General features: G+C 41.1%; 1 protein-coding gene across 3 annotated transcripts in view; it reads left to right on the top strand.

Annotated features, from left to right (window-relative positions):
- Positions 1 to 39: 39 nt before the first annotated feature.
- The window catches only part of Smg6 (SMG6 nonsense mediated mRNA decay factor), a 227,107-nt gene continuing 212,098 nt past the window's right edge, over positions 40 to 15,048 (top strand). Inside the window, exons 1-6 of one of the 3 annotated variants that reach the window (XM_076869133.1) lie at positions 40 to 216; positions 2,934 to 4,689; positions 5,703 to 5,895; positions 6,458 to 6,568; positions 11,942 to 12,048; positions 12,305 to 12,383. In XM_076869133.1, the coding sequence (XP_076725248.1) occupies positions 129 to 216; positions 2,934 to 4,689; positions 5,703 to 5,895; positions 6,458 to 6,568; positions 11,942 to 12,048; positions 12,305 to 12,383 (2,334 nt within the window). In that variant the 5' untranslated portion in view covers positions 40 to 128. Of the gene's footprint in view, positions 217 to 348; positions 470 to 2,933; positions 4,690 to 5,702; positions 5,896 to 6,457; positions 6,569 to 11,941; positions 12,049 to 12,304; positions 12,384 to 15,048 lie in introns of those variants that run through there. The other 2 variants (XM_076869132.1, XM_076869134.1) reach the window with 2 other exon arrangements.

Raw genomic sequence — 15,048 nt, 5'->3', positions numbered from 1 at the left:
AGGAGGACAGGCGGGAGGGGGCGGGGAAAAGGGTGGGAGTGGGTGAGCGCGCGCCGCCGGTCCGTCGTGGTTTCCTGGCTGCGCGCGGCGGTGGCGGAGTCGCTGCAGCTGTAGCAGCAGCCGTGAAGATGGCGGAGGGGTTGGAGCGTGTACGGATCTCCGCGTCGGAGCTGCGAGGGATCTTGGCCACTCTGGCTCCGCAGGCCGGGAGCAGAGGTGAGTCGCACCGCCCAGCTCCTGGGCCGGGCCTGCCGCCCCGCCTCCCTCGCCTCCTCTTCCTCTTCCCCGCCCAGTCCGTGGAGCTCGGGAGCCTCCGCCCCTTCCCCCAACAGTGGGGGCGGGGGCCGCGGGCGACCCCCCCCCCCCCCCAGCTGCCGTGCCAGCCTCACGGTCGGGCTCCCTCAACTCCGGCCAGCTCCGGGAGAGCCCAGTCAGAGTTCCTGCCTTCACCCTCTTTCTCACCACGAAGGTGACTGTTTCCCTTTGCCCCAGCTCTCTCAGATGAGCCGGTGGATTCCTAGTTGTCAGGATACGCGAATAGGAGTGGGTGCTGAGGTCTGGTGGAGGCCCCGGTGTGTAGCGTTCCCGAAGGAATCCTTCGCTAGCTTGTCTTCTCCATCTGTTTGGCGTCGGAGGGAAGGAGTTGGGGAAATTGAGGGGAAAGGTTTAAACACACTGAGACTTTTCTGCTGAACTTTTCTTCCTTAGGCAAGCTTCTGAAAGCTGTGAGGGATCCAGGACCTCGCAGAGAGCAGAGTTGATTCTGTTCTGGTTTGGCCTTGGCTTGTGTGGGAGCAGTTTTTATCAGAGAGAATGTTCAAAATGCCAGTTAATTTGAAGTCTCTAGCCACATCAGAAAAGCTCCAAGAAATTTCTTGCGTCTCTGTTGGGCGGTGGAGTTTTGTAGGGTGGTAGCTGGATTAGATACCTTTTCAAGGCTTGGTTTTCGTTGAATTGGTTTATCCACGCTGTTTTCTCCCTCTGTTCTGGAAAGTAGCAGTAACTCCTTTCCATTTCCCTCATCCCTACCTAAGTTACAAAGATGACTGAGTGTTCTGTGATACCTTTGTTCATACTTGATGGAGAATCTTTTAAATTTCTGAGAATATCAACTGGTTGAGCACGGATTGCATGCCTGTAATCCCAGTGACTCTGGAGTCTGAGGGAAGAGGACACAATTCCAGGCCAGCCTCAGCAACTTAGCCAGATCTGTCTCAAAATAAAAAATAAAGAGGACTGGGGATGGAGTTTAGTGGTAAAGTCCCTGGGTTCAGTTCAATCCCCAGTACCAAAATAAATAAATAAACTTTTGAAAATACCAAAGTAGTATCATAAACTTAAGATTCTTTTTTCTAGTTTGTTAAATCCACAAAAGTAGGTGTAAATGCTTGAATATATGATACCTGTTATGATCTTGTTTGCATTTTTGTTTCTAGTACAAGACTAGGATTTTACATAACATTCCATTTTAAGTACTTGATAATCTCACTAATTCTGTCACTTTTCCACTGAAATGTTTAGTGGCTATTTGTAATAGTCTCCCCCTTAATAAATAAAAGTAACAGACATTTAAAAAAAAAACATACTTGTTTATCTGTTTAGAAAATTCATGAAGTCTGGAGAGTAGTTTTTAAAGTCCCATATTCTTATTTTTTTTCTTTTGGTACTGGGTGTTGAACCCAGGGTGCTTTTCTACTGAGCTACATTCCAGTCCTTTTCATTTATTTTGATACAGGGGCTCCCTAAATTGCTGAGGCTGGCCTTGAATTTGCTATTCTCTTGCCTCAGTTTCCTGAGTCATGGGATTATAGGTGTGTGCTGCTGTGCCTACCTCTGTTCTCTTATTTTATTAAAAAAATTTTTTTAGTTGTAGATAGACACTATTTTATTTGTTTTTATGTGGACCTGAGAATCAAACCCAGTGCCTTACATGTGCTAGGCAAGTGCTCTGCCACTGAGTCACAACTCCAGCCTTGTTCTCTTATTCTTGAATGCCACAGTCCTTGATATTTTGAGAGCATGTCACAATCCTTCTCCTAGTGTCCAGGGAAGCTCTTCTATGGAACTTTTTCTTCTCATATTCCATCATCATAGTAGCAGTTAGTCTCAGTATTCTAATGATGATAGTTTGAGCAGTATTTTCTTGAAGTGACTCTTTTGGCTGCTGTTAGAGAGTTGGTGAGAATAAGTCAAGTTGAAAAATATAAAGGGAACTGCTTCTTGTTTATTTCAGTAGAAGGTATGTGAAGGTAATTGGTATGCTAAAGTAAAAGATCCTGGTCAAGTTCACAGACTTGAGTTGCAGTTATTTTTTCTCCAGAGATGTTCAGGACCGTGAACTGTTGTATATTACTCCTTTTCTCCTTTTTATTTTTCTTTACTAAAATGTGTTTTTAAATTTTTTTCTGGGGGGATTAAAACCCAGCGCTTTACTCTTCACATAGGCTAGGCAAGTGCTATATTACTGAATTATACTCCTATTTCTCTACTAATAAATTAAAAGTACTTAGCTACCCTGGAAAAATATTAGAGGCAGAAGAAAAGACTGATAGTTGCAAGGGCTCTAGAAACACAATAGTTTAATGCTGAAATTATTAAGAGATCTTCTGTTCTAATAATATAAGGTAGTTTGGGGTCTTCGAAATCTGAATATGAATATGTCTTGGGCAATCCAAGAAAATACAAGTTTTTTTCCTTCCCACTTTCTAACCCGGTTTAATTCTTACCCTTGGCAGTTGCTGAACAAATACTGTAAACCCCAAATTTCTGCTTTTGCAGAAGTATTCTTCCCTGTCCGCCAAAATTAGCATTTGGAGATATGTATGCTTGCTCAATTTTTCTGTTAGTTAATCGGAATGACAGTTTTCCCTCTCCCTCCTCCTTTATTCTTTTCTTTTGCCTTTTCTTCTTCAACCCTTTCCCCAATAAAACAGAAAACATGAAGGAATTAAAGGAGCCCAGGCAGCGCAAAGATAACAGGCGTCCAGATCTGGAAATCTATAAGCCTGGTCTTTCCCGACTAAGGAACAGACCTAAAATCAAGGAGCCCTCTGGGAGTGAGGAATTAAAAGATGAAATTGTTAATGATAAAAATGCTTGTGCTGTTGGAAATGGTACACAGCTCATTAAAGATGTCTGCAAGGAACTGGATAACCACCAGCAAAATGGTCCTGTAGACCCAGAAAATAATCAAGGACAGGAGACTTTTCCTAGGACTGCTGGGCAAGAAGATCGAAGTCTAAGAATCATCAAGAGAACAAAGAAACCAGATTTGCAGATCTATCAGCCTGGAAGGCGTTTGCAGACTAGTATCAAAGATTCTGCTAGCCGGGTGGATGAGGAGGAAATCCTCAACCAGGTAGAACAGCTGAAAATAGAGGAAGATGAATGTAGGGGAAAAGTTGTGAAAGAGGAAGTTGTGAATAAATCAGATAAAGCCGAGACAGAAAAGAGCCAAAATAGTGACAGAATAAGGACTGCAAAAGGAGAAAAAGGAAAAAGGATTGAAAAGGGGGAGGGGACAAAGAAACTGAATGATGACCTATCCCAGGGGAAGCCTGGTTCTGCAAAGCGCTATTCCCGCTCAGACAAACGGAGGAACCGCTATCGCACTTGCAGTACCAGCTCAGCTGGTAGCAACAATAGTACTGAGGGAGTTGGCCTGACTGATAATGGATGTCGCCGTCGCCGCCAGGATAGGACCAAGGAAAGGCCACGACTGAAGAAACAAGTATCTATGTCCTCAACTGATTCTTTAGATGAGGATAGAATTGATGAGCCTGAAGGATTGGGGCCCAGGAGGAGCTCAGAAAAGAAGACACACTTAGAAAGAAACTGGTCTGGACGTGGGGAGGGTGAACAGAAAAGCAATGGTAAAGAAAATCGAGGCACACTTCGTGTAACTTTTGATGCAGAAACCATGAACAAAGATTCCCCCATGATGAGATCAGCCAGGGAGGAGGTGGATAAGATAAAATCTAACAGAGGTTTGAGCAGTGGGGGCAAAGGCTCTGAGAAGCAGGATTCCAAAAACCTGAAACAAGAACTTCGGGGTCGTGGTCGTGGCATTTTGATCCTGCCTGCCCATACTGCCCTGTCTGTCAATTCAGCAGGTTCTCCAGAGTCCACGCCTTTAGGACCTCGACTTTTATTTGGATCTGGTAGTAAAGGATCTCGGAGTTGGGGCCGTGGAGGCACCACCCGCCGACTATGGGACCCAAATAATCCTGATCAGAAACCTGCTCTAAAGAACCAGACACCCCAGTTACATTTCTTAGACACTGATGATGAAGTCAGCCCTACATCATGGGACTCACGCCAGGCCCAGGCATCTTACTATAAGTTTCAAAACTCTGACAATCCCTATTATTACCCCCGGACACCAGGCCCTGCCTCTCAGTATCCCTATACAGGGTATAGCCCTCTGCAGTACCCAGTAGGCCCTACAAATGGTGTGTACCCAGGGCCTTACTACCCAGGCTACCCGACTCCTTCAGGACAATATGTATGTAGTCCTCTCCCTGCCAGCACCATGAGTCCTGAGGAGATAGAGCAGCATGTGAGGAACATGCAGCAGCAGGAGCTACATAGGCTTCTCCGGGTGGCTGACAACCAGGAACTACAGCTCAGCAACCTGCTTTCCAGGGACCGCATCAGTACTGAGGGCATGGAGAAGATGGCTCAGCTCAGGTATGGTGTATTCTTGGCTAAAGGGAAATGGGGGTAAGTTGGAGGTATATAGGCTCTCATGGCTGAGGAAGGTAGAAAGTTTTTAGGTGAACCACTGGAGGATTATCTCCCTTTCACATTTTTTTTTCCCCCTCCTTTGTGGTGCTAGAGATTGAATCTAGTATTTCACACATGTTAGGTAAGCACAGTACCAAGGCCTCCAATTCCCTCACTGTCCCTCCATTACAAAATTCCCCATGTTGAATTTTGTAATGGAGGGACAATTGGAAAAAACTGGAAGTTTTGTTTCTTATCTTCAAAATGACTGTGCTTCCTACTTTTTCTTCAAGAAAAAACATCTTAGGGGCTGAGGTTGTGGATCACTGGTATAGAACTTGCCTAGCACGTGTGAGTCCCTATGTTCAATTCTCGGCACCGCATATAAATAAGTAAAATAAAGTTATGTTGTTCTTCTGCAACTAAAAATATTTAAAATAAAATAAATCTTAGCTGGGAGTGGTGGTATACACCTAATCCTAGCAACTCGGGAGGGTGAGGTAGGAGGATTGCAAGTTCAAGGCCAGCCTCAGCAACTTAAGTAGGCCCTAAAAAACATAGTGAGACCCTGCTCAAAATAAAAAGGGTTGTGGATGTGGCTCTGTGGTTATGTGCCTCTGGATTCAATCCCAGTCCCCAAAACAAAAACAAAGAAAAAGAAAAAACATCTTTAAGGGAGCATGGAATCTTGGAAAGACTGTAAAGAAGGCTAAGAAATGAACAACATACAACTTGCAGTGAAGGTTATATCTCAATTGTTAAATTTAGGTGAGGTCATATGGGGAAACACTATTTTTTCAGACATAAACCACCTTTGTAATGACATTTTACTCACAGAAACTAACATGAGTAGGATACCTGGTTACATTTTTTATTTCTTGCCAAGGGAGGTGGTTAATTTGCAGGAAGTTTGAATCTTGGATCTTGCCTTTTTTGCGTTGTATTTGGAGTTAGAAGTTGTATGTTTTTTCTTCCAGAGCTGAACTACTACAGCTGTATGAGCGTTGTATTCTGTTAGATATTGAGTTCTCTGATACTCAGAATGTGGATCAGATCTTGTGGAAGAATGCTTTCTATCAGGTGATTGAGAAGTTCAGGCAGCTTCTCAAGGATCCTAATGTTGAGAACCCAGAACAGATACGGAATAGACTCCTGGAGCTTTTGGATGAGGTAACCATTATCTTTTTGTCTTTAGGGTAAAAGCTTCAGCATCCTTTTGCGGTGGATTTTTACCACCTATGTTTTAGAGCAAAATATTGACAAAAAAACTTCATGTTTTTATTTTGGGTGTACTCCCAACTTGCCCCTGTTATTTCCTTAGGATTCTAATTTGCTGACAAATGGAGTTAGTTTTGAGATTGAAAGCTTTCTGAATGCATTTACCTGGGGCAGGGGTGAGGGGAGATACACACACACACACACACACACACGCATGTGTGTGTGTGTGTGTGTGTACAGAGAGAGAGAGGTTGGGGAGAAAGAGAAAGAGGGAGAGAGAGAGAAGAGGTGGGAAAGGGGTATTTAGTTCATATCTTCAAAACCATGGAGAAGTTTATACTATGAATTTTGTTTTGTGTTCATTTAGGGGCCACTAAATACCATATGTACCTCCCTTTACATGGGCTGTCTGAACATTTACAGAACTGTGAAAAGTCATTTGTTCCAATTTCTGGTGGGTAGATTGGATCAGAATAAATCAATTCAACCATTTCTTGCTTTTTTCTTTTTTTAGGGTAGTGACTTCTTTGATAGTTTGCTTCAGAAGCTGCAGGTTACTTATAAGTTCAAACTGGAGGACTACATGGATGGTCTTGCCATTCGCAGCAAGCCATTACGCAAGATGGTAAGCAAGCTTGTTTATTATTCATTCATTTTAGGAAGCATTTATGTAGAGCTAGTGATGTGTTAGGGACTATGTTCAGTGTTGAGGATACAAGAAGAAAGATATAGTCCAGTGGAGGAACAGCCAGACGAAACCAACAATTGTAATGTGTTATAAAACCTATGGTAGTGGTATATTTAGAGTAGTGAATGGACATAGAAGGAAATTGATCTTAGACTGCTGGGATCAAGGAAAGCTTCTCAGGGACTGTCAAGCTGGAGTTTGAAAGGTAGGAGGGGAAGTTTAGATAGAGGGCACAATGAGAGAGAACCAGGGATTGTTGGAAAAGTTTAAGAAGTTCAGCATGAACTGAGCCCATGGTGGTTTACATGTGTAATTCCTGCTACTTGGAAGACTGAGGCAGGAAGGTTGCTAGTTCAAGGCCAACTAGCATTCACGAGCCCTGGGTTCAATCCCTAGTAATATTTTTTAAAAAAGAAAAAGTTCATGGGCTGGGGATGTGGCTCAAGCGGTAGAGCGCTGGCCTGGCATGCATGCGGCCCGGGTTTGATCCTCAGCACCACATACAAACAAAGATGTTGTGTCCGCCAAAAAAACTAAAAAATAAATATTAAAATTCTCTCTCCCTCTCTCTGCCTCTCTCCCTCTCTCTGCCTCTCTCCCTCTTTTTTTTTTTTAAAAAAAAAAAAAAAAAGAAAAAGTTCAGTATGCTGGTGTTCTTTTTTCTTTTTGCAGTACTGGAGATGGAGTCCAGGATCACTCTACCACCAAGTTACCTCCCCAGCCCTTCTTGTTATTTTATTTAGAGATGGGGTCACTCTAAGTTGCCCAGACTAGCCTTGTACTTGCTATACCTCTGCCTCAACCTCCCAAGTAACTGGGATTACAGGCGTGTGCTGCTATGCCAGGCAGCATGCTGGTATTGGTAATGTGGAGTGGGGCTATTGTAGGAAGAAAAGCTAATAATGTGGGAAGTGACTAGGTCACAAACTCTTGTATGTCATGCTGAAGAGTTTGGATTTCATTCTAAAAGCATTGGGGAACCATTGATTGATTTTCAGATTTTAGAACCAATCATTTTGGCAAATTGGTGAGTTTAAATAGAAGTTGGGTAAGAGTAGAGGTTGGGGAGTCAGGCAGTAGGCATGGACTAAGGTAGACAGGAGTAGTGGAGGTGTAAAAGTAAAGCCACATTAGTAAAATAGGAAAAGAAAATTGAATTGCTGGTGATTTGGTGTTAGGGCTAAGATTAGAGAGGTATGAGGTATCTAGATTATTTTCCAGTTTGTGGCTACAAAGGAATATAGATATCAGTTTAGATAAGATATCCTTAGGTGAGGCATCTAGCAGGAACTTGAAAATGAGCAAATGAATATTTTGTCTGCTTAGAACTTAGGAGAGAGAGCTAGACTGGTAATAAAAATTCAGGGGTTAGATGCTGGGGTTGTGGCTCAGTGGTAGAGTGCTCACCTGAGCATGCGTGAGGCACTGGGTTCTATCCTTAGCACCACATAAAAATAAAATAAAGGTTCTATGTCCACCTACAACTAAAAAAAAAAAAATATATATATATATATATATATATATATATACACATACACATATGTATGATTCAAGGGTCATTAATGTGTAGGTGGTAGTTGGAGCAGAAATGGGGATACTGGGAGGGCTGGCCAGAGGGGAGATCAAATTTCAGGGTAGGGGTGGGTAAAATTTTCAATTGCTATAGAGTTTTCAAGTGTTAATTGCTTATAAAAAAGCATCCTTTGTATTAAATAACTTTATCAAGAGTTATTTTTGTGGGAGATAGTGGAATCCAGGCTATCCAGGCCATAATGAAGAGAAGTGAGGCAGTAGAGATAATGAGTGGAAAATAGACCATACTTTTTTTTTTTTTTAATTTTTTTTAATATTTATTTATTTATTTATTTTTGGCAGACACAACATCTTTGTTTGTATGTGGTGCTGAGGATCGAACCCAGGCCGCACGCATGCCAGGAGAGGGCGCTACCGCTTGAGCCACATCCCCAGCCCAATAGACCATACTTTTAAGAATCTTGGCAGCTGGCATGGTCATACATGCCTGTAATTCCCATAGCTGAGGAGGCTGAGGCAGGAGGACTGCAAGTTCAGAGCCAGCCTCAGCAACTTAGTGAGGCACTAATCAACGTGGTGAGACCTTGTCTCTAAATAAAATACAAAAAATGGGCTGGGGATGTGGCTTAATGGTTAAGCATCCCTGGGTTCAATCCTCAGGAAAAAAAAAAAAGAAAGAAAGAAATCTTGGCTATGAAGGTAAGGAAAGAAGATAGCTAAAAGAGAATATAAGGTCAAGAGAAGTTTTTGTTTAGGAGTGTGTGTGTGTGTGTGTGTGTGTGTGTGTGCGTGCGCGCGTGCGCGCGCATGTGCTCCTTCTGTATGCTAGGCAAATGCTCTGCTACTGAGTTACCTTTTGTTTTTGTTTTTAAAATGAGAGAGATTTAATGGAGAGAGATTCCTTAGATAAAAGACTAGGGTTAATGGAATAGAGACTTTCTCTTATGCCTTTTTTTTGCAGTGATGGGGTTGGGACTCAGGGCCTCAAGCATGCTACCTTTGCCACTGAGCTATATATCTCCACCTCTGTCTTGCTTCTTTTTGGGTTGGGGGAAGGTACAGGGGATTGAACCCTATGTATATTCTACCATGAAGTTATATCCCCAACCCTTTTAATTTTTTGAGACAGTTCTCGCTAAATTGCTGATGGTCTTGCTAAGTTGCTGAGGCTGGCCTCCAAGTTGTGATCCTCCTATGTGAGCCACCAAGTTCCTGGGATTATGGTATATGCCACCATGCCCAGCTGTTTGCTCCTTTTGATGATTTGCTGTCTCTCTTCTCTCTCTGTGTGTGTGTGTGTGTGTGTGTGTGTGTGTGTGTGTGATATATATGTATTAGAAATATATATATATGTATATATAGGTGTGTGTACACACATATACACACACACACACACACACACACTTTTACTATTCAACAAGTATTTATTAGTTAAATAAATACTCCATGCTAGTTGTCATTGTAGGCAAAGGCAGTTTAATGCAGAACAAAAAAGCCATGTTCCCAGTTCTTGGAATTTAGTTTGAAGTTAAATGTAGATGTTAGGTGAATAATTATTTATGTGGTTAGTTTTGCAAAGGTTGTTGTTGGTGTATGCTAGTTTGGAGGATCATGGAGAACAGAGGAAATAACAGTTAAGGCTGAAGACCTGAGACTTTAGGCAAGTGAAGGTGTATAGGAGAAGAGGAACATTCAAGGGGGAAGGAACTATATAACTGAATATCATAAAGTGGGAAAGATGTGGTGTGTTATGGGAACCTATTTGACTGAGGTACAGAATGTGAGTGGATAGTGATGCTAAAGAGGTGAGCAGAGGCTCAGACATCCAGCACTATGCCGAGGATGATGGAGAGACTTTGAAAGAATTGTTTCGTACTTTGCCCCTCATTGAGACCACAAAGTGTCGGTACTATGGTGGCATAACTGGTTTTTTGTTTTGTTTTATCAGTTAAATCCCAGAATTCTTTGATGTTCATTCCTAGAAAGAATGTGTGAAATAGTCAGGACTTTAAGGGTATGTGACATATAACTTTCCTGAGGCATAAATTTGATGTGTTGTAGTTCTTTTTTCAGCTGGTTGAATGAACCCTCCTGAGGGGGTCAGTATCTCCTTTTCAGCTTCATTGAAGCTTTATTCTTTATTTTATGATATGTTAATTTTGTGTGTGTGGTGTGGAGTGGATAAAATGCTGTGAAGTAGTGTCCTTTAGGGAGATATTTTTGGTTGGGCACATATCTTGGAATTAGTAAAGAGTCTGTTTTGTTGCTTTCTTAATGAATGATAGATGCCCAGCCTATCAGTGATAAAACATATTAATAGTACTCCACAAACCCTATCATGTTTAGTAAAGTGTAGTTTATTGCTTTTAGACAAAGGGAACCTAATCCATAACAGTTTGAGGAAAGAATATAATGATGGCAGGAAAGAAACAGAGTAGACAATTATTTTAATATTTGTTTATCATTTTATATATTATATTTATTCCCTCAGTTACCCTATAGAACATGTATTTTTACTGAGATGAAGAGATCAACTCCCAGGTGTCTCAAAAACCTCCTTGAGCTTGGCATGGTGGTGTATGCCTGTAATCCCAGCAACTCAAGGAGGCTGAGGCAGAAGGATCACAAGTTTGAGGTCAGCCTCAGCAACTTAGTGAAGTCCTGTTTCAATTCCTAGTATCCTTCCTCTTATTTCCCCAAAAAAGACTTCTTGACAGAATACACTGTTACATAGAGTCACATCATCTGACCCTCATTTCAGGGTGTGTTCTTTCATTTGCTTGGGACTTTTTAAAAAAATTCTTTTTGGTACTGGGGGTTGAACCCAGGGCCTTGCACATGATGGATAAATAGTCTACCACTGAGCTATATGTGCCCATCTCTTTTTTCACTTTTTATTTTTGGGTACCAGGGATTAAACTCAGGACCATTTGACCACTGAGCCATATCTCTAGCCCTGTTTTGTATTTTATTTAGAGACAGGGTCTCACTGAGTTGCTTAGTGCCTTGCTTTTTGCTGAGGTTGGCTTTGAACTTGTGATTCTCCTGTCTCAACCTCCCAGGCTGCTGGGATTACAGGTGTGTGACACTGCCCAGCTCATTTTTAATTTTTGAGACAGGATCTCACTAAGTTGTCCAGGCCAGCCTTGAACTTTAAAATTTTGTTTAATTTTTGTAGTACTGGGATTGAATCCAGGGGCACTCTACCATTGAGCCACATCTCCAGCCCATTTTATTTTGAGAAAAAAAAAAATGTGTGTGTGTGTGTGTGTGTGTGTGTGTGTGTGTGTGTATTTATATATTTATTTATTTTAATTGTAGGTGGATACAATACCTTTATTTTATTTATTTATTTTTATGTGATGCTGAGGATCAAACTTGGTGCCTCACATGTGCAAGGCAAGTCCTCTACTACTAAGCTATAACCCCAGCCCCTGTTTGTATTTTGAGACAAGGTCTTGTTAAGTTGTTGAGACTGGCCTTGCATTTGTGATTCTCAGTCCCCTAAGTGGTTGCGATTATAGGCATGCACCACTGTGCCTAGCTGACTGGGACTTAAAATAAGAATCATACCTCTCTCTTCTGCCACTGTGTTTTCTCAGTAAATTTTGTATCACATTTTTGGCTACTTTTTAGTAGTCAAGGTTGGATTGAAAACTTTGTTACGGGTGGACTGTGCCTTATCAATGCTTCGCTGTCATTTTGACTCATTCCTATCCTTTGGGGTTAAAGTTAGTGTTTCTTGATTACTCTGCTAACTGATTATTTCTTCTAAAGGTAAAGTATGCCTTAATCAGTGCTCAGAGATGTATGATTTGCCAAGGAGATATCGCTAGGTATCGGGAGCAAGCCAATGATACGGCAAACTACGGGAAAGCACGCAGGTACTTTTACCTCTTGGTTTCTTTTTTTCTTTTCTGTGTGGCGTTAAGTTAAGCAGTATTAAGCAGTGGGCCACTTGAGCACCTTCCCATATTGGATATTCTATTGATGTGCTTTTTGTTTCCTTTAGTCATGCTTTACCTTTCCAGGCTACATCTTGTTAATTCACCAGCTTATGCCTTAAATAGTAGGACTGTCAAGGTGAATTTGTAAAGAGTTGATATGGAGCTAGTATGTCTTACTGTTTTTCTATTCTAGTTGGTACCTGAAGGCCCAGCACATTGCTCCCAAGAATGGGCGCCCCTATAACCAGTTGGCTTTGCTGGCAGTGTATACGGTAAGAAATTGTGGATAGGGGAAGTGTTTTGCAGGCAGTTTCTTAAAATGAATTTTGATAGGTTCAGCTCCTGAGACTTCAGTTCATCTGCTCACTGTAGCTCAAAGAATATCCCCTTCTACCTCCCATCCTCAAACTCTTTTTGTTCCTTTTACTTTAAGAAGTAAGTTGTCAAGGATCCTCACTTCAGGTGACTTCATTCAGCTATTTGCCACCACTGTACTTAAGTTCGTAAGTCCCATGCTCCTTCCAAACATCACTCTGCTTCTGACCAAATCTTGTTTCCTTTCCTATACTGTTGATCCAGGCTGCTCATTGCAGAAGGGAAAACAAGGTTCCCTTTGTCTTTTTCTCTAAAAAGTCCTTATCTGCCCCATCCTACATGATCTTATTCTTTTAACTTTTCACCTAAGGTCCTTTCTTAGCAGATATATTCCAGATACCCAAGTATGCCTTTCTTTTTTGGTGGGTGGGGGTACCAGGGATTGAACTCAGGGACACTCGACCACTGAGCCACATCCCCGGCCCTATTTTGTATTTTATTTAGAGACAGGGTCTTACTGAGTTGCTTAGTGCCTTGCCATTGCTGAGGCTGACTTTGAACTCGCAATCCTACTGCCTCAGCCTCCTGAACTGTTGGGATTATAGGTGTGCACCACTGCGCCTGGTGCCCAATTATGCCTCTTGATCTTACTGACCTTCTCCAAATGTGGTTATAGCAGAGAGAAATTGGCTTTGGCAACTGAGAGGGCTCTGGACCGGAAACTTCATGAAAGGGGGAGGATAGGGGGCCAGTGGTAGATACTGTGAGATTCATGTATAAGAAGCACTCTCATACTCATTAGCAAGGAGAAAAGTTTATTAATACCCAAATAAGTAGTATTTAAACTTCATATTTATGTTCCCCTTTATTCCACGGATTCAAAGAAATTCCTAATTCTGTTTTGAAATAGTTGATTAATGTAGTTTACTAAAACACTTTCTTCAGAATCTCTTGAATTGCCCTCTCTCTTTCTACTTTTATCCTATTCTCTTTGTGATGGGTGTTTGAAATTTTTTTCTACCATTCTTTATGACATTGTTTTTTTCTCCCTTTCTCCTTATCCACCTTCTCTTATTTTTCCTTCTTTCTTAATTCTGATATCTTTTTCTAGCTTTTCTTCCTTGTAATAACTGAATTAAAATCTTCTGTTTCTTGTTAACTAGAAAATATAATTAGCCATCCCCTCTATTTAGTTCCTAGATATTTTCATCATCCTAAATGATATCTGTATATTTTTATTCCTCCCTGATCTTAGCTCCTAGCAACCACTAGTTGAGTTTTGTCTGTATAGATTTACCAATTCTGGATGTTTCATAAAATGTAATCATATAACATGTGACCTTTCGTGTCTTTGTATTTAGTATAAATATTTCAAAGCTCATCTAAATTGTAGCTAGCATATATTAATCATTCTTTCTTTCTTTTTTTCTTTATTTTGGTATCAGTGGTATTTAACCACTGAGCCATATCCCTAGCACTGTTTATTTATTTATTTAAAGAGAGAGAGGGGGGGAGAGAGAGAGAGAATTTTTAATATTTATTTTTTAGTTTTCGGCTGACACAACATCTTTGTTTGTATGTGGTGCTGAGGATCGAACCCGGGCAGCACACATGCCAGGCGAGCACACTACCACTTGAGCCACATCCCCAGCCCAATTTTTTTATTTTTTATTTTTATGTTAAAAAAATATTTATTTTTTAGTTTTAGGTGGACACAATATCTTTGTTTTTACCTTTACATGGTGCTGAGGATCGAACCCAGTGCCTCACGCATGATAGGCAAGTCCTCTACCACTGAGCCACAACCTCAGGCCCTTTATTTTTAATTAAAAAAATTTTTTTAAATATACTTTTTAGGGGGCTGGGGTTATGGCTCAGTGGTAGAGTGCTCGCCTAGCACATGTGAGGCACTGGGTTCAATCCTCAGCACCTCATAAAAATAAAGGGATTGTGTCCACCTACAACTAAAAATAAATAAATAAATAAATATGCTTTTTAGTTGTAGATGGACAGAATCCCTTTATTTTATTTATTTATTTTTACGCGGTGCTGAGGATTGAACCCAGTGCCTAACATGTTCTAGGCAAATGCTCCACCCCTGAGCCACCGCCCTAGCCCTAATTTTTAAAAATTTTAAAAACTATTTTTCAGTTTTGGATGGACACGATACCTTTTTTTTTTTTTTTTTTTTTTTTAATTTTTATGTGGTTCTGGGGATCGAACCCAGTGCCTCACGCATGCTAGGCAAATGCTCTACCATTGCGCCACAACCCCAGCCCTTATTTTTATTTTGAGGGTCTCAGTAAGTTTTTAGGGCCTCACTGATTTGTTGAGGCTATCCTCAAACTTGCCATCCTCTTGCTTCAGCCTCCCTAATCACTGAGATTACAGGTGTGTTCCATCGTGCCTGGCAATACTTTATTCATTTTTGTGGCTGAGTTGTATTCCATTGTGTGGATATACCTAGTTCTTTATGTTTATTAATTCATTATTGATGGATGTTTGTGTTATTTTCACCTTTTAGCTAAGGTGAATATTGCTGCTGTGATGTACAAGTATTTTAAGTGAGTATTTTTATTTTTTTTAGGTTTACCTAGGACTAGTATTGCTAGATTAAATGCT

The sequence above is a fragment of the Callospermophilus lateralis genome, chromosome 11 (assembly GCF_048772815.1).
Source record: "Callospermophilus lateralis isolate mCalLat2 chromosome 11, mCalLat2.hap1, whole genome shotgun sequence".
NCBI lineage: Eukaryota > Metazoa > Chordata > Mammalia > Rodentia > Sciuridae > Callospermophilus > Callospermophilus lateralis.
The sequence above is the reverse complement of the archived record's forward strand: the minus strand, read 5'-3'. Positions and strand labels throughout refer to the sequence as shown.